Source organism: Malaclemys terrapin, chromosome 5 (genome assembly GCF_027887155.1).
Source record: "Malaclemys terrapin pileata isolate rMalTer1 chromosome 5, rMalTer1.hap1, whole genome shotgun sequence".
In the NCBI taxonomy this organism is placed as follows: Eukaryota; Metazoa; Chordata; order Testudines; family Emydidae; genus Malaclemys; species Malaclemys terrapin.
Window position 1 is genome coordinate 3,345,867 of NC_071509.1, and position 18,632 is coordinate 3,364,498.

Below are 18,632 nucleotides of genomic sequence, written 5' to 3' on the forward strand. Positions count from 1 at the left end.
GGGAGGGGGTGCCGGGAGATCAAGCTCCCGGGGAGAGATGAAGGTGCTGGTAGCTGAGGGGCAGGGGGGAGGGACAGGGGTTTTGGGGTGCTCCCAGCTGGCATGGGGGGGGGGAGAGAAAGCTGCACATCGCTTTGCTGGGGGAGTCTGGGGGGGAGGAAGATGCTGGCAGCTGGTGGGGGGCAGAATCCTCTCGGGGGGGGGGGAACTGAGGGTTCCCTGCTGGGGGAAGGGGCGGGGGTCTAGGCTCCTTCCTGGGGGAGCCAGGGGTTCCGGTGGGGGGAAGGGACTGGGGGGGGGGTCTAGGCCCCTCCCGGGGGGTTCCTGCTGGGGGGGGCCAGGCTCCTCCTAGGGGGCGTGGCTGGTTAGCGCGAGGCTCTTCCTGGGGAGGGCGGAGGTTCCCTGCCGGGGGGAGTCAATGCTCCACCCTGGGGGGCGGGGCGTTCCCTGCCGAGGGGCGGGGCTAGGGGCAGGGTCCCTGCTTGGGGGCGGGGCCGGGAGAAGGTTCTTCCCGGGGGGGCGGGGCTGGGGAGCGCGAGGCTCCGCCCGGGGGGGGGGGGGGGAGATCAGCTGACGCGGGCCGGGCCGGGGCTCTCATGGCGGCGCTGTTCGGCGGCGTGGAGGGGTGAGTGCGAGCCGGGGCTCGCGGGGCCCCTGGCGGGGGTGGGCGGAGCCTTTGGCGCCCCGACTCCTCCCTACGCACCAGCCCGGGGAAAAGGGGGGGGGGGCTGAGGGCAGCCGGGTCCCCCTCCTGCCCGGTAAGTGTGCGGTGCCCGGACTCCATCCCGGTCCAAGATCCCCCCCCCCCGGTGTGCAACGCCTCGCGCACTTCTCGGGCCGAGTGTGCCCCTCCCCCCCTCGGTGTGCAACGCCTCGCACACTTCTCGGGCCGAGTGTGCCCCTCCCCCCCTCGGTGTGCAACGCCTCGCACACTTCTCGGGCCGAGTGCACCCCCCCGCCGGTGTGCAACGCCTTGCACACTTCTCGGGCCGAGTGCACCCCCCCGCCGGTGTGCAACGCCTCGCACACTTGTCGAGCTGAGTGTCCACTTTACACCCCTTCCCAACGTGCAAAGCCGTTACACCCATCTGCATCTGAGGGGTGACTGGTGCTGGTGTCTGATGCCCCGAGCGTGATGCTGTATCTGGGATACCATGTTGCCCCGCAGGCTGCCCCAGCCTTGTGAAGACCCAGCGGATCCGGCTGAGCGATTTCTCTGTGTGATGCATGGGCCACAGGCTTGTTACCAACCTGACCCTCTTTAGGGCAGGTGCCCATGCTCCTCGGCTGTCATTCTCCGGCTGGAAGAGGGTTCCCCTGGGCCTGGCCCCCTGGATTTTGGGGTAATTGAAATCCTGGTGCCTGACTCTGTGGTTCTGGCCCACATCCACTGGGCAGTGCGCATCGGCTTCACAGCTGGGGTGGAATGGGCTGAGCCCAGCCCGTGGGGCAGTCGCCTTTTTTAACAACATTGGGGATCGGCTGTACCAGGGAAACTGGCTCCGAGTCAGTAGGGGTGTTTCAGGTGTCTGGTTGAGTGTGATTGGTGTGCCGGGCCCAGCACAAGTCCCACTATATGGCGTGGTCCCTGCCGCGGGTGAGTCTATAATCCTGTATGGAGGGGAAAACGGGACCATATTTACATGGATGCAACCTTGCAAAATCAGCCCATGTGCAATAATCTACCCACTTGAGGAGTAGGAAAAAATAAGGGTGATATTTGGTTTCATGAGAACGCTGCACCCATCTAGCCCATGGGCCTTGGCTACGCGACAGATGCTTTGCTGGAATTTAAAAATTTTATTAAGATGTTAAAAAAATTGTGAACAGAGTTTGAGCATAGAAGTTTCTGGTTATCTGGGAATAACATACAGATTATCGAGGGTGCAAAGTTTGGTTTAAGATCGGGTAGCATGAGGAATACATAATCTGCAATATCCCCGATTGGGAGTAAAAGGTTGATGGGTCAAAGTACAGACATTGAGATATGAGGGTATGAAGTTCATAAAGTGGCCATGTTCGGGTGTGGAGTATAATGAGTGGATATGATGAGGAGGATGGATTGACCCTCATTTGGTGAGATTTAATGTTTAGGGAGTTTATGGTTCCAGATACACTGGAAGTAGGGTTACCACTTCCTAATCGCACAAAACCTAACACCCTAGCCCCACCTCTTCCCCAAGGCCCCGCTTCTGCCCCTTCTCCAAGGCCCTGTCCCTGCTCTCTCCATCCTACCTCCCTCCGTCGCTCACTCTTCCCCAGCCTCACTCACTTTCACTGGGCTGGGGCAGGGGTTGGGGTGCAGGAGTGGGGTGAGGGCTCTGGCTGGGGGTACAGGCTCTGGGGTGGGGCTGGGGATGAATGGTCTGAGGTACAGGAGGGGTCTCTGGACTGGGGCCAAGAGGAGTTGGAGTGCAGGAGGGGGTGTGGGCTCCAGCTGGGAGTGGAGGTTCTGGGGTGAGGCCGGGGATGAGGGGTTTGGGGTGCAGGAGGGGGCTGGGGCAGGGTGTTGGGGAGGTGCAGACTCGGGGAAGGAGTTTGGGTGCGGGAGGGGGACTCTACGCTGGGGCAGGGGGTTGGAGTGCGGGGTCCCAGCGGCACTTAATGCGGCTCCCGGGAAGTGACCGCCGGGTCCCTGCAGCCCCTAGGTGCGTGGGCAGCCAGTAGGCTCTGCGCGCACAGCTGCCCGCGTGTCTGCAGGCGCCACCTCCGCAGCTTCCATTGGTCGCGGTTCCCAGCCAATGGGAGCTGTGGAGCTGGCACCCAGTGCGCGGATCCTCCCTGGCTGCCCATATGTCCAGGGGCTGTGCAGAGCTAGGGCAGGCAGGGAGCCTGCCTGAGCCCCGGTGCACTGCTGACCAGACTTTTAATGGCCCGGTCTGGGGTGCCGAACGGAGTGGCCAGGATCCCTTTTCGACCAGGCCTTCTGGTTGAAAACCAGATGCCTGGCAACCCTAGCTGGAGAGCCCCCTAGCGCAGATGCAGCATGTGCTGGCAGAAGGAGGTTTTTCTGTCACCATAGTAACACCACCTCCCCAAAGGACGGTAGCTATGCCAACGGGAGTGCCCTCCATCCGCATAGTTGCGTCTACACTAGCATTTGCAGTTTTGATGGCACAGCTGTGCTGCTAGGGTGGGTATTTTTCGCACACTCCCTGACTGACAGCCATGCTGAAAAATTTTGCAGTGTAGACCGGGCTAAGGTGTGACCTGGAACAGATTTAGTTAAACCAATGGCATCTCAGTGTGGACATGCTTGTGTTGGATTAAGAGTGGCTTTTTTTCAGGTTAGCTCCAGTCAGCTCAGAACTGATTTGATTTAAACGAAACTGAAATGAAAAATGATTTAAGCTAGACTGGTGTCGCTTTCCCATGTAGGCGGGCTTCCTTTGTCCCTCTGGAAGAGGAAAACTGCTTACCCTGGGTGATTAGACTCAGACCAGGCTGTGTTATTGGAAGTATGCTTTCTTTCCCAAACCGTGTCTTGGAGCTGCGTGTGTTATCTGTGATGTGTGCGCATAACCTGTTGGGAAGGCTTAGATGCAGGTGTGATATCTGATTAAAAACTGCAAGGCAGAGCTATGCCAAAGGTTTCTGCACAGTTCAGCTTCTGAAGCCGCTGCGCTGACTTTCTCCAGCTCGGCGTGGAGCTGACTTTCAGATTTAGGACTTGAAGTCCATCCGAAATGACAGATCTGTTGTCAGGAGCCTTGGTGAGGGCTGAATGCAGAGGCACTACTAGGCCTGCTGTCTGTTGTAACCGGGTCCCTGATGTATTTAGCTTTGTGGTTCGAATGGACACCGCTCAGGTTAAAAATCATATTTTTTAAAAGTCCTCTTCGGTACTTCTGATTGGAAAAAGCTGGTTTTCTTTTCGCCAGGGTAGCCTCAGAAGCGTCACTCTCGATAACCCAGGGGAACAGACTGGCAAATTTCACTTTGAAATTTGAGTCACTTCCACTTCCCTATCTCCACTGGAGTGCCGTGAGGAAATCCAGTGCAAGATGTCCTGCTGCAAACTTTTAAAGGCACAAACGTTTTAAACATCAAATTTTTGTTAAATTAACTCTGAATTTTCAGGTCTAAACTGACAGTTCCCCCTTTTATAAGCCGGTGTTTAAAAAGAACCCCTTAGAAATTTGAAACTGAGAACTGCCTCTTCCAAAGTCTCCCTCTCCTCCCCCACCCGTGTGCAAGCTGTCTCGTTATTGTAGGGTTGTTCATGAGCTCTGGCAGCGACTGGACGTGGCAGATGCAAAGTGTTAGAAGCGTCTCTATCACTGGACACAGGATGGATCATTCGATTTACTTGCTCTGTTCGTTCCCTCTGGGGCACCTGGCACTGGCCGCTGTCTGCAGACAGGAGACTGGGCTGGATGGACCTTTGGTCTGACCCACTCTGGTCGTTCTTATGAAGACTTCTTAATACTTTATATATAGATAGGTATATCTCTCTATCTCATAGAGCTGGAAGGGACCCTGAAAGGTCATCAAGTCCAGCCCCCTGCCTTCACTAGCAGGACCAAGTACTGATTTTTGCCCCAAATCCCTAAGTGGCCCCCTCAAGGATTGAACTCACAACCCTGGGTTTAGCAGGCCAATGCTCAAACCACTGAGCTATCCCTCCCGCCCCCCCCCCCCCATTTCGTTTCTAAAATGTGTGAGGTACGTGTGCATATCTTACTGCATTTAAAGGTGAATTGCACTTCCAACGCCTAGTCTTCCCCCATAAATTGTCTTGTACGGGTTAAAAATATATTGAGCCAGATTCATGCATGGGGGGACCGGGTGCAACCCTATTCAAATCTATTGAATGACTATTGTACTGTAATTTCCGAAGAGCTGCTAACGTGTCCAGTGTGTCCAACTAAATACTACAGTCCTGCCCAGAGGAGCTTGAAATCTTAGCAGGAGCTACTGTAACCTAAAAGGAAATCCGTACTTTACACAGGGCCCAATTAGCCTGCGGGACTCATTGCCACAAGCAAATGATGGAGGCCAAGAGCGCAGCAGGTTTCAGAAAGGATTTCTTTGCGATTTAGATGGACCACAGAAATCCATAGTTCAAATAAGATAAAGTAGAGGGCTATAAATCATTCACTAACTAGTGGGTTAAGATGAAACTGCCCCTGTGAACGGGTTATTCCATAGTTGTCCATTACAAAGACTTTGCGTCTTCCCCTGAAGACACTGGCCAGTAAGATGGGTAGGAGAGTGGACTAGATGCACCATTGATGTTGTTAATACCAGAGTTACTTAGGGGGCAGTTGGGAGGAGCTCCGTTGTGCCAGTGGCCATGCAAACATAAAAGGCAGCTGCGGTGCCAAGAAACCACAATCTATGTTGACCAGACACCGGGTGGAGACGGAAGCAGAGGTGAAGTGGTCACATGTCCAAAGCCGCCCAGCAAGTCAGTTCTAGATCTGGGACTAGAACGCAGCTGTGCCGACTCGCAGTCCAGTGCTCTCCCCACTAGACCATGCTGCCTTGCTCTGTGGCCTGGCGATTCCTGCTCCGCTGGGAAGATGGGGTGGGGTCTTGCAGAAGACAGCATCGCCCTGCCCGGGAGAAGGGGGAAGCTGAACCCGCTTAACCCAGCCCTGGCCCAGTTAGTGGTGAGATTTAAGGTAACTCGAGACAAGGCTGGCCTGGCTGAGACCCCCTCTGAGTGGGAGCGAGAGACTTCCTGGCTCTCTGAGCGATCCCTGCCCCATTCGCACCACCCAAACAAGGTGAATGCAATTCACCAGCTCAGCTGTGTACCTGCCCAGCCTTCCGCCTGACCCCGGGAGCTGGAGAGCGGCTCTCTGGATCTGCCAGGTTGTTATAGTAATTGCGCTTGTTGCCATGGCTGCATGTGTGAAAGGGGAAGATGCCAAGATGAATCCGAGGAAGGCCGCTCCAAAGACAAAACATGTTCTGGTGCCGCCATTCTCTGTACCCCGTCCTCGCCCAGGTCTGGTTATCGTCTTCACTCTCCCTCCGATGGTTTGCTTGTAATCTGTTTGGAGAGACACTTGGCAGGGAGGAAGGGACCCATTCCCAGTGCAGGGGAGCAAAGCAAACGCCCGTTGTGTAAGAGGAAGTCTGCCTGGTAGGTGTCTTGTGCAACAGTGTAGCCATGAAGAGAGCACATCCGGCTCTACTAAATCCAGATTACAAACCGAAAATCTCCTGGGCCCAGATCCTCCAGGCTCCTCACTTCTATCCTGATCCACAAAGGTCCGTTGATTTCTGTGCAAGTGAGGAGCCTAAATACTTCCTGGATCTGGCCTTCAGCCCCCCCCCTGCTGACGCAGGGTCAGAGACCAAGTGAGATTTTTCAGAAGCGCCGAAGGGAATTGAGCACCCAACTCTTGCTGGCTTTCAGTGGGTGCCTAATTACCTTAGGCACGAAAAGGACCACAATGATCATCCGCTCTGAGATCCTGCATTAGAGGCTGGAGAATTGCACCGTTCCTAGCCCCCTTTCAGGCTGCTCTGGTGTCTGTTTGCAGCTGACCTTTAGGAACAGCCGAGCCATGGGGATGCTTGTTGGATGGTGCAGGTCTGTGGGGCGCTGGGAGGTTTGCACGCTTAGCCCCTGATCCTCTGCATGGAGCCCTACAGGTCGGGAGATCTGCCTGCACTGAGCTGGTCATCACAGGATCGGGGCCGTATTCAGCTAAGTAACACAGCGCTGCCTCTTAAACAATAGACTGCATCCCTGGCATTTAGATTCAGGTCAAATGTATCCTGAGCGTGGGTGGCATCACACCAGCCTTGTTGTGCTCTGCAGGATGCCTGGGTTCATGGATGGTGGGGGTGCTTCTCCTTTCAGTAGGCTGGGAAGGGACTCTGGCCGCATGCAAGCGGAAACAGAAAAGCTTAATTGAGCCTCATGCTTCAGGACTCGAGTTGGTAACCTGCGAGTCTAGCAGAAATCTCTCCCTTCCTCCACACTTCCCCCCAAAAGACGTCGCCCGCAGCATTGCACAACTCTGGATTGCACAACTCTGGAGGACCTGGGGATTATAGTGGCCGAGAAGCTGGATATGAGTCAGCAGTGTGCCCTTGTTGCCGAGAAGGCTAATGGCACATTGGGATGCATTAGTAGGAGCATTGCCAGCAGATCGAGGGAAGTGATTATTCCCCTCTGCTCGGCACTGGTGAGGCCACACCTGGAGTATTGCGTCCAGTTTTGGGCCCCCCACTACAGAAGGGATGTGGACAAACTGGAGAGAGTCCAGCGGAGGGCAACGAAAATGATCAGGGAGCTGGAGTACATGAGTTATGAGGAGAGGCTGTGGGAACTGGGATTGTTTAGTCTCCAGAAGAGAAGAATGTGGGGGGATTTGATAGCAGCCTTCAACTACCTGAAGGGTGGGTCCAAAGAGGATGGAGCTCGGCTGTTCTCAGTGGTGGCAGATGACAGAACAAGGAGCAATGGTTTCAAGTTGCAGTGGGAGAGATTTAGGTTGGATATTAAGAAACACTATTTCACTAGGAGGGTGGTGAAGCACTGGAATGGGTTCCCTAGGGAGGCGGTGGAATCTCCTTCCTTAGAGGTTTTTAAGGTCAGGCTTGACAAAGCCCTGGCTGGGATGATTTAGTTGGGGTTGGTCCTGCTTTGAGCAGGGGGTTGGACTAGATGACCACCTGAGGTCTCTTCCAATCCTGATATTCTATGATTCTATGAACGCTGGTTACGTTTATAGGGGAAGGGCTGCCTTCCACTGGGGCCGGAGCAGGATGGTGGAGTGAATGGCCCCGTGAGCCTGACCCCACAGAGCAATCTACGGCTTGTCTGTAGAAGGGGTCTGCGCTGGGGGTGTTACACTGAAGCATGCCCCTGGTGCAGACATGGTGGAGGGGTGTCCCCTAGGGCTTGCATTGGAAAGGGGATGGTGCTCTGCAGTGTGAGATTGTGGTGCGGGATGACTGGAGTCTCCTGCCTGTGGGGCAGGTACGGTGTGGATGGGGGTGTCTCTCTCCCGGACCTCGGCTATGCAATTCAGCCCTGATCTGGAGGGACCAACTGTAAGGGTTAGAGTTCAGTCTCCATGGCCCGTTTGGTCTGGGGTCTCTCTGGGGTGTGGCCATCAATCTGCTGGGAACTGCACTGAGACCTCCCAAACTCATTTCATGTGCGCTGGGGATGGTTACTACGGACCTGAGCTGAAGTCACACCAGCAACCTAGAGGTGCAAGGTTCTCTCTGCCTTTAGCCTGAACCAGCCAGCCGATCCGTCCCCCGCGCTCACCCTTCAAGGGGATCATCTTCCATGTGTGATTTCCAAAATAAACAGACACCCCCCCTCCCCCCAGCCTGAAAGCGTCCCATCTGAATTGGTGTTTGAGCTGCACGGTGGAGCACGGAGCAAGGCAGATAGCTGGCTAAGGCTGGGCCAAACAGACACACAGGCTGGTTCTCCACCTACTCTCATCTGGCCCTGTAATGTCTCTGCTGGTGATAGCAATGGGAGGGAGACAGCTGGTAATATTGTGGGGAAGGGGGAGAAAGAAATAAACTTCATCACGTATCACGAATGTCGGTGTTTGCCAGAAGTGCGGTTACCAGAATTAGCCGGGTGCTTCAAGCTAACTGGAGGTTTTGTGCTAACATTTTCACAACCCATTCCAATGTCGTGTGGGAGACCTAATTTGCATTTAAAGATCATTCAGAGAGCATTTTCCATCCCAACGATGCCCTTTGTATTACCAACCTGGAGCAAGCAAAAGATGCCTGAAGGAAGTAGACAGGACGGGTGTCTTGCGTCCACCATGTCGTCTAGGCATAAGCAGAGATGCCTTCAAACTCAGTGGCTGAAGTACCTGAGCGCTAGTTCTGCTCTGACATCCATGGGGAATCATGGCTCTGAATTTCCCCAGCCTAGAGGCGCCCTGCAGAGATTTCTGAGTGGCTGAGGTGGTATTTGGCCCAGCACCTTTCTCGAGCTTTAAACCAACTTGTTAGCAGGGAGGCCTGGCTCTTCCATGGGAGTGCGGCTCCACTGGGAAACGTTACAGCAAAACACCCTTCCCGTGCATGGTGCGCAGCTGGGCACGGGACGGATCCATGCAGGACTCGTGGGTTGTGTGGGAAATACCCACAGCTAGCGGGCCCATCGCAAGCCTTCCTCGAGTGCGGCTGCCTCTGCGGCTTTCAGCCCAGCAGCAGCTGCGAAGATTGAAAATGCCCCTGGCACTTGGAAGTGAGGGTTGATTTCAGGAGTCCGGGTGGGGCCTTTCCTAGAACTCGGACTCTGGAGCGGCTGCTCACCCAGCCTTGCCGGAGGGGGGTGGCATGAGCCCTTTGTGCACTGAACTGGCATGTGTGTGTCCTTGATTCCTTAGGGGGGGGACCCACTCCAAGGTGGTGCTGATATCTGAAGATGGCAAGATCCTGGCAGAGACCGACGGGCCCTGCACTAACCATTGGGTAAGGATCACGCAGGATGTGGCAGGTGCAGCTGGGGCTAGAGGGATATGGGATGTTGTTACTGGGCGGGGGGGAGGGGGTGATGTGCTGGGGGTGATTGGTGATAGCCAGGGGGATTAATTTGCATGCCATTACCCAGAGTGCACTTCTTGGGGTCACTTTGTTGCCTCTAATTTCCAAGCTCTGGGAAGAAGCCAGTTGGCCCCCACTAGGCTAGCAGAGAGCCCGTGCGTTTAACCCCTGCTGCGCTGGTTGAGTTACAGCCGGATGGGGAGTGCAGACTCGTAGAACCAGTTAGGTGGACTAACATCGCGCCCTTGGTCCTCGGCCTGGCACCCCACCGAGGGGGTGGGGGGGCTAAAACCCAAGCCCCCGGGCTGCTTGGAGGTGTCCGAAGTCCAGATCTCTGTTCTCATGCTGGGGTCCCTGTCTTCAGAATGGGCCCAACCCCAAGACATCAACCCATTGAGATGTTTGAGCTCTGGATTCAGACTCAGCGGCTGCCCTTGGACCGGGGCTACGCTACAGACTCTGCCGGCACAGGGGTGTGGACAGGCGGGACCCCGACTGACAGAGCTGGGCTGGCAAAAGCCCCTAGTGTAGATGGAGCTACGCCAGCACACCCGTGCTTTTGCCAGTATAACAGGGGGACGTTGGGGTCGGCCTGGAATAAGTGATCCCAGCGCAAGCACGGTTTGGCTGGTATAAGCTGCATCCACACTAGGTTCCTAGTGTGGCCTGCTATGGTGATGGGTGTGGACCCCCCCCCCCCTCGAGATCGCTGAGCCAGGCACTTCTGGGCAGGAAGGGGGGATGCCTGGCTCTAGTCTGCATGTTAGTCCCAGTCCTGGGGGTGGGGTTAGCACGGGAGCAGCTTGTCCCCAGCAAGCGGAAGGGTTTAATGAGAAATGTATGTTTGTCCTCCCCCCCCTCCCCGGCTAGCTGGTCGGCTCGGACAAATGCCTGGAAAGGATCAACGAGATGGTCAGCAAGGCCAAAGGGAAGGCAGGTGCCAACCCGCAGGTTCCCCTCCGCTCGCTGGTGAGTTACCCGTGCATCGGCGCCACCCCTACCGGCTCTGCGCCGTGGGCTGCTCAGGGGGGAGGGAAGGCGGGGCAGGGGAGGGAGGCTTGTCCTATGGCTAAAGCACAGGCCAGGAGATTGGCGCCCTGTCTCAGACTGAGTCCTTGGGGTGTCGTTTCCCGTCTGGAGGGTGTCAGCCGCTCCCCAGTGCTGCCGGGTAAGAGAGCAGGGGAGAACCTAGGCGGGTCTGAGGAACGAGATGCAGAACAACATGGTATGATCAATAGGAGGCCTAGCAGGCTAGGAGCTGCAGGGGCCACAGCTTGGGCTGGGCTGGGGCGGAGGGGGCCTGGGCTGCCCAGTGCTGGGGCGGGAGGGGCGCGCAGCTCTGGTTTGTCGGACTCACGCGGCGTGTCTGGGCGCAGGGGCTGTCTCTGAGCGGGGGGGAGCAGAAAGAAGCCATCAAGAAGCTCATCGAGCAGCTGCAGACCCGCTTCCCGCAGCTGAGCGAGAACTACTACATCACCACGGACGCCATCGGGGCGATGGCCACAGCTACCGACCACGGCAAGGACCACGCTCGCCCGGCTGGGGGCGCGGCTGGGGGAAGGAGGGTGCTGAGTGCTGGGTCCTGCTGGGGTTGGTGACTGGGGGAAGCCACGTGGAAACGGACACTATTATCCGCCTCCCGTTTGGAGCCGCTTTGTTTCCGAGGCTTGGGTGGTGGCGTGGGAAGCTGCCCTAGTGGGGGTCTGAGCCCCGGCCTTCTGCCCCGAGGGGCTACGACAGGGATTCTAGGGGGGGACCCTAGACGAGTGAGGCACCGCTGATGTGTGATGGGGAGTGTGGCCCTGTAAACTGGGTGGTCTGCCCCGCCAGGGGCCAGCCAGCTTGGGTCAGAGCCCCCTGAAGCCGTAGCTTGCCAGCGTCAGGTCACGCTGCCTGATGAGTGCCTGATTCCTACAAAGACTGAAGAGCCCCCGGGGGCAGGGCCACGGGAGCGGTTTGCTGCCAGCGTTGCCTTGCAGGAAGGGTCTGAACAGGCCCTGGGTGCAGCGTTAACCCTTCTAGGGCTGGGGAGACCGGCCAGCAGCCTACCAGTCCCCTTGCACCTCCCAGTCCGGCAAGTAACAAGCGAGAGCTCTGACAGTACCACCACTAGGGGGAGCCCTCGTGGTCTCGCCGGTACTTGTGGGAGCACGGGGTAGAACCGGTCTGGCCACAAGGGAAGCCCAGCGATCAGGCCCGCGTGCTCCTTGCTGGAGTCGCTTGCTGTGTGCAGAATAGCATCGAAAGAGGGAACGACTGGCTCACGTGGCACTGGCCTTGCTCCAGGGGTGGGAGACACCTCCCTGCACGCTGCCTAGGGAAACCTCGGGAACAGGGTTCGTGGGACAGCTGGGAGAGGTGGGGCTGTGGGGAGAGTGACCCAGCTGGGGTTACTGGGCTCGGCTGGCGCTGGGCCAGCCTCATGGGTGGGCAGCTGCCCAGGGTGCCGTGGTCAAGAGGCAAGGAGCGGAGCAGGCCAGGGATGCGAGCCTGCAGAAGGGAGCTTGGGGCAATGAAGGGGGGAGAGAGGCAGCAGGAGTGATCGGGGGGTGGGGAGCCCGGAGAGGCAGCGGGGCCCGGGGGGGGGGGGGGGGTGCAAAATACAAGTTTGCCCAGCATGCCATTTTTCCTAAGGCCGGCCCCGGTCACCTGTTGGCCCTTCCCTCTCCCCTGTAGGTGGCGTGGTGCTGATCTCGGGAACCGGTTCCAACTGCAAACTCATCAACCCCGACGGGTCGGAGGTTAGCTGTGGAGGGTGGGGTCACATGATGGGAGACGAGGGGTCAGGTAAGACCTGGGGCGCGTCTCCTGGCTGAGGAGTTCTGGGGACGATGGGGCTGGGTGCAGGGGGACCTGGGCCAGTGGCTAGCTGTGTCTGATTGTTCCTGAGTCTGTGGATGTCTCACCCCAGCTCCTCACCGAGTCCTCAGCCAACGGGCCTCTCGAGGGCTAATCGCCTGCCAGGGCCCTGGGGAGGCTGTTCCTTGCCCAGCGGGGAAGGGCAGCTGACGCAGAGAGGCTGGATATCTCTCAGCGAGTGGCTAGCAGGGCCAGGAGTCCTTGGATCTCAGATGAGAGGTGGCCTGGAGCGATGTATTGGCCTGCAGCGTTATCCTTTGGGGGAGCAGTGGTAGATCAGGAATTGAAGGGTAAAAGCTCGTATGGGAACATGGCGGTTATAATATATAACACAGGAAAGCCAGAGTTCCGTTACAAGGCGCTCGGATGTAGGGAAACTAGCAGGTATGGGATCTGAACCACCTTCATTCTGCCCCCCCCATGGAGATGTCCAGAGAGAACCAGAAACTCAGGCTCCCTTTCCCACCCGTAACTGTTTCCTCTTGTCGGTGATCTCACAAACGACTGTGTTCTCCGTGTAGCTGTTCCATGGTTGTGCTGGCCCCAGCCTCCTTTGCGCACCTACGTGCGCCATGGAAACAAACCCAATCAGACAAACGGCCCACGGATGGCCGCGCTGGATTCTGTGGGGTTCTGTTGCCGGCAGTTCTTTGCATCTTGCAGAATTGGGCCCCGTAATTTCACGTGATCTAAGTCATGAGACATGGAGCTAGCATCTCTGCCGTGGAGACCTAAAACCGGTTATAGACCGTGGGGCGTGTTTTCAATTCTCCGCCTGCAAAGCTGTGCGAGTGGGCTGCTGTGGATTTCCTAAAGCTCTTGATCTGAAAATAACACGTCTTAGGGCTTGTCTGCATGGGGAATCTATTCTGGAATAAGGTAGGTGTGAATTTAAAGGGCTGCCGCTATCCTGGTCAGTTTCCCCATGTAGATAAGCCCTTAGAGTAGCTATGAAAGGAGCGAAGAGGGGAGGCTGGTGTTGTGAAGGGGGCAGAGTTAAGGTTACCTGGGTACTTTCCCTACTTTCTGATGTTTGGGTTTCTTGTCAGTGTTGCCTGTTAATGCTCAATTTCCTGGCTCTGTACTGGTGGCTTCTGGGTACCCCCAGCATCCTGGCAAGGGTACTTCCTCTCCACCGTAACCAAGTCCGTTATTGGCAGTGCTGGATCCGGGTCTGGCCGCAGTTCAGCTCTGGGTTGGTGAAGCCAGGCCTAACCGCCTGCCTCTCGCGGCCTCTGTTCTGCAGCTTTCTGGATCGCACATCAGGCCGTGAAGATTGTGTTCGACTGCCTGGACAACCTGGAAGTGCCTCCCCACGACATCGGCTACGTCAAGCAGGCCATGTTCGATTACTTCCAGGTACCTGGCCGAGAGGGCGCGGCTCGAGGCGGGGAGATGGGACCAGCCTGGTCCCGGCATCTCAGAGGGGCGGAGAGCCTGACACTTCCGTGGGTGTTCGGCACCTCTTGTGATCAGGGCCCTGGGTCATAGCTGTTGGTCTCCTGCTTCCCCAGAGCCCTCTGAAGGGCGCTGCTGTGAGGCACGCAGCATGGTACGCGCTGGCTTCTCTCCTGGGCATGCTCGCCCGTGGGAACGCACGCAGCCTGGTCCCCTGGAGTGACCAAACCTGGGTTAAAGCACGCAGGGGCCCTGTGCCCCCCGACCTTCCATAACTAGACAGCAAAGCACCCCTACCCCATACATCCCCCACCCCCACAGAGAGCCCCATATGCCCCTCTCCACCTCACCCCACACACAGACCCCCGAATGTCCCCTCTCCATCAGCCCCCACTTGTCCTGACAGCCCCCCCATATCCCCTGCCCCCCACTCACCCCAACATCTCCCACCGCCCCCCACTCACTCCCAACATTCTCCACTCGCCCCATCCTCCCCCCAAACGCTCCCCACTCACCCCATAGCCCCTAACAACTTGTCCCAGCCCCTCACCCACTACCCTGGGACCTTCCTGGACGCTCTCTGGTGCCTCACACCCCACCGGCTTAGCACTTCATTCCCATCCGGGGTTAGCGTGGCTCCTTCCGATCCTGGCCACGCAGCCCCACGCCACTCGGGTTTGGTACGGCCGTCCCTCCATGCTGTGGGGGGGAGGAGTGGCTCCGGACTGTGCTCTGGCTATAGGCACACGCATCTCCCCTGCGTATCTTGTGTCCCCGCAGATCTCTGACAGGATGGGTCTCCTGACACATCTCTACCGGACGTTCGAGAAATCCAAGTTCGCGGGATTCTGCCAAAAACTAGCCGAGGGTATTGGAGGGACTTTGTCCGGGGTAGTTTTGGTTAATCCTCCATTCTGGGTGTCTGGGCACGTGGTAGGGCAGAGACAGCCTGACGGGAGACCTGGGCGGGACCTTGTTCGAAAGGCTGGACTAGTTCGGGAGTGGGTTGGTGCTGCTGGCTGCCAGCACAAAGAGGAGGCAGCGTGTGGGAGCGGAGGACCCAAACCGTGGGCAGCATCTGAAGAGCATTCACCCCCAGGAAGGAGGAGCATTGCCTGGGGGGCGGAAGGGGTGACCCTGAGAGACGGGGAAACTCAGGCTGAATATCAGAAGAATCAGACTCGGAGCCTGCCCAAGGGAAGCATTGGGGGGGACCCCATTGCGTGGGACCCCACTCCCAATGGGGGGGCCGTCCCGCACCAGCTGGGAGATGGGTCTGGCTGGGCTAATGCAGTCTCTGCGTCCCACGGGGCCATGATACAATTCTAGCTCCGCGCTTGGCAGTCGTGGGAGCGGACCGTGGCTCCATGAGCGCGGCTCCCGGAGGGGTGCTCAGCGCAGGTGTGATGCTGTGCGCCCCCCCCCCCCTTCTCGTCAATCTCCGGGGAGTCATCTTCCCCCCAGGTTATACGATGAGCTTCACCCACTCCCCTGGACGTGCAGAGGCGGGCAGCTCCTTTCCGTGCGTGGGGCCAGGGGGCTGGCCCTTTCCTGCCATGGCTCCACAGCACCTGGGAGACCGGTTCGACTCCTAGTTGGCCACATGCTCTCTCATTCGAGTAAGCGGCTTTCTGGGTCTCCGGTTGCCCCTGATTAGTGATAATGTCCCTACCTTGCTGTGGGGTTTGAGATCATCAGATGGAAGGTGCTAAAGCAAATGCAGAACGTCTGCCTTCGGAGGACCCTGCTTCCACCTCAATAAGAAATTGGTGAGGGGGCTAGAATTCTTCTGATTCCAAGCGCTTCGCTTCTAGCACACGATCCAGCCCCAGAATCCGGCTCCCTCTTCCCACGATGCTTAAGCCCTGCCTCGGGCAGCTGCAGACAGTTCTCTGGAAAGGGTTCTGTTTCTGTGTCAGACGGCAGGTTATTTGTAGCGTCGTAACGTCAGTCAAGGATCAGGGCCCCATTGTGCCAGGGGCTGCCGAGAAGACAGTAGCCCCTGCCTCGGAGAGTTCCCACAGCCCACGTCTTGCTCTGTTCGCATCTCGTGCTTCGTAACTCTGCGCACTGGGATGAGGGAAATCTGTAAACCTCCCATGCAATTTACAAGAATGCTCCCTGGGGCAGCTCTGACATGGCTGAATAGGCTGCATTGCAAACTGACCTCGGGTGTGAAAAGTCCACCCCCTGAGCGACAGTTATATGACCCAACCCCCGGTCTAGACAGCGCTCCGGTGGGAGAGCGTCTCCCGGTGACATGGGCCGTGCCTCTCGCGGACGGGAGCAGCTCTCGGATCTTCTCTAAAACCCTACAGCGGTGGGGGACAGGTAGACATGCCCTGGGTCTCTCTACAGTGCAGGCTGTAAATTAACCGCCTCTATAATCCCCTTTTGGGCTAGGTCACTCAGCTTTGAGACTCTTCCCCTTCGGGCTGAAGTTTCCCAGGCACGTGCTCTGCCCCCCTGGTTAGAGAGTTCGAGCCAAATCCCTTTGGTCGCTTTTAAATTATCCAGGTGAAAATGTTCCTCGTGAATCTCTCTATGGATGGGAGCAAGACGAGCAGTGTTCGAACCAGAATCACTCCCCCTTGTGGCAGGAAGGGAACCTGCACTTGTGGCTGGCAATGCCCATCTGTAGCCACCACGGACCCTGATTTACTTCTCTTCTCCTGCTCAGGTGCCCAAGCGGGGGACCCTCTGTGCTGTCACATTTTCAACAAGGCTGGGGAAGTCTTGGCTCGACACATTGTAGCTGTGCTGCCAAAAATTGACAAGGTAACCACCGGGCGGCTGACTCCCCTGGGTCTGAAACACACCTGGGAGATATGGCCTGCCTCGGGCCTCCTGCTCCGTCTGTGCTGTGCGGTGTTTTGCACCGATTCTCAGCAGCGCGGGCTTGGGTTGCAATCGCTAATTCTGCTTTCCCCTAGAGCCTCTTCCGCGGCGAGCTGGGGCTGCCGATCCTGTGCGTGGGCTCCGTGTGGAACAGCTGGGAAATGATGAAAGAAGGTGAGCCAGAAAACCGGGCAGAGCGGGAGGTCTTGGGCTGAGGGTGCAGGAGTGGAAGGGATCCAGGTCCTCGGTTGGGCGAGTCACTGAGCATCTGTGCCCCCATCCCTGCAAATGCCGAGTCTGCTGCCGTGTCCTGGCTCCCAGCTCTTGGGTCCCCGCCCTTTCGTGCGTCCAGCCCACCCCCTGCCTTTGAACGGCCACAGCTGTATTGTCTCGATTGGAACGTGGCCAATTGACTCTCCCCCCCGCCCCCTCCAGGGTTCCTCAAAGTCCTGAACCAGGCGCAGCGTCAGGAGCTGCACAGCGTCTTCTCCAAGTTCACCCTCTTGAAGCTGAAGCACTCGTCAGCGCTGGGCGGAGCCAGCCTGGGGGCCAGGCACATAGGGCAGGTGCTGCCCCTGGACTACACTGCCAATGTGGATGTCTTCTACACACACTCCTTCTAGGTCCCCGTGGGGGGGCTCATCTCCTCTCCTTCGCTCTCTGCCTGGGCAGCCCTACTTTTGAAATTGTTTCTTGGTTTGTGTCTCTGGCGCAGCCCGGTGGGGGGGGGGTCTATTTACATATCGACGGGAATTGCGTCTGGCTTTTTGTATCAACGTGTTTTGTAATTCGTCAATAAAAGGTCACAGACACAGCTGACTCCGTCCGTCTCCTGGGAGCAGAATCTGTTGTTTATTGTAGGGCCTACAGGCCAGAAGGTGGGCCCTGCTCTGAGCTCACAGGAACAATTACAGGCCACCTGTAGCCAGATCAGCTCTATGCATTAGCGTGGGGAGCAGCTCTCAGAGGATGGGGTGGAGGGGTGCAGGGAGATGACTGAATGACAAGCGGACTGTCAAGCAGACTGAAATCCTCTCACTGAAACGGCTGTGATGGCAAACAGCTTTGACTGACCGGGAACTTCCGTGAGAATCGTTTCCGTTTTGGCAAACTTCTGCGCTTCCTTTTGGCCAGCTGAGAACGTTTTACTTGCTGAAAACGAAACCCCCTTCCTCTAACGTATTTCAGCCAACCTTCTCATGGGGATCACTTGCTGATCGGCCCAGGCTGGTGGAGTACAGGGAGCAGGAGGTCAGTTAAATGGTTGGAACAAGGGCTGGTTCGGCCGCAGGACGCCTGGGTTCTCTCTCCAGTTCTGGCCCCAGCTAGTTTTGTGACTCTGAGCAAGCCTGAGTCCCTCCGCTGTAAAGTGGGGACAATACTTCTGTGGAACTGTCGTATGGTGTGCAGAATATCCCTGGCTGAAATCTCCTTAGAGAGGAGTGACGGTTGAGTGGATGATCCCAACCCCAGTTCAGGACTTAACTCAGTGTCTTCCAAAGGGGGGTGGGGGAGAGGGCTGGGGCCCCTCCCCTTGAGGTGGGACAAAAAAACCCTCAGTTCTGCTGGGTCCCAGATTTCTCTCTCGCTGTAATAATTGCAAAGCAAAACTTACGTCGACCTAGGTTAGGTTGACTTGTAGCCACCATAGTAATTACTGCGGTGGTTCATGTCCACCCTACCCTCCTGTCAGTGGGGGTGGGGGGTGTCCTCACCAGGAGCACTTCCCCTGACTTAGGAGGGCCGTGTGGGGGGAGTGTGAGCCGGGGCTCTCAGCGCCATGTGCCGCTTCCCCACCAGTAGCACAGCAGTTGACTGGACTCTGGGTGCAGAGCTCCCCACCAGGTGCATCTGTGCTCCAGGGGGGAGTTAAGAGCCTGGGGGGGGTGGTAGCCAGGCTCCCCGTGGCAAGATCCGTGCCCAGTATCCAGGCAGAGCCAGGAGTCAAGAAGCCGGGTACAGATGCCCCATTCCTGGCGGGGAGCCTGGGAGGGGTAGCCAGACTCCCAATGGGGAGATCCACACCCGGAGTCCAGTCGCCTGCT

General features: G+C 57.5%; 1 protein-coding gene across 2 annotated transcripts; it reads left to right on the plus strand.

The window, feature by feature from the left end:
- Positions 1 to 570: 570 nt before the first annotated feature.
- On the plus strand, positions 571 to 17,399 carry NAGK (N-acetylglucosamine kinase). Of its 2 annotated transcripts, none has more exons than XM_054030473.1 (10): positions 571 to 625; positions 9,336 to 9,420; positions 10,363 to 10,461; positions 10,869 to 11,010; positions 12,169 to 12,279; positions 13,598 to 13,710; positions 14,530 to 14,617; positions 16,430 to 16,527; positions 16,683 to 16,761; positions 17,023 to 17,399. In XM_054030473.1, exons 1-10 carry the CDS (start codon positions 597 to 599, stop codon positions 17,208 to 17,210), a joined length of 1,032 nt encoding a protein of 343 aa, XP_053886448.1. In that variant the 5' UTR covers positions 571 to 596; the 3' UTR covers positions 17,211 to 17,399. The 2 variants fall into 2 exon arrangements, with proteins under 2 accessions (XP_053886448.1, XP_053886449.1); XM_054030474.1 differs by lacking the exon at positions 571 to 625 and adding an exon at positions 684 to 758.
- Positions 17,400 to 18,632: the final 1,233 nt, after the last annotated feature.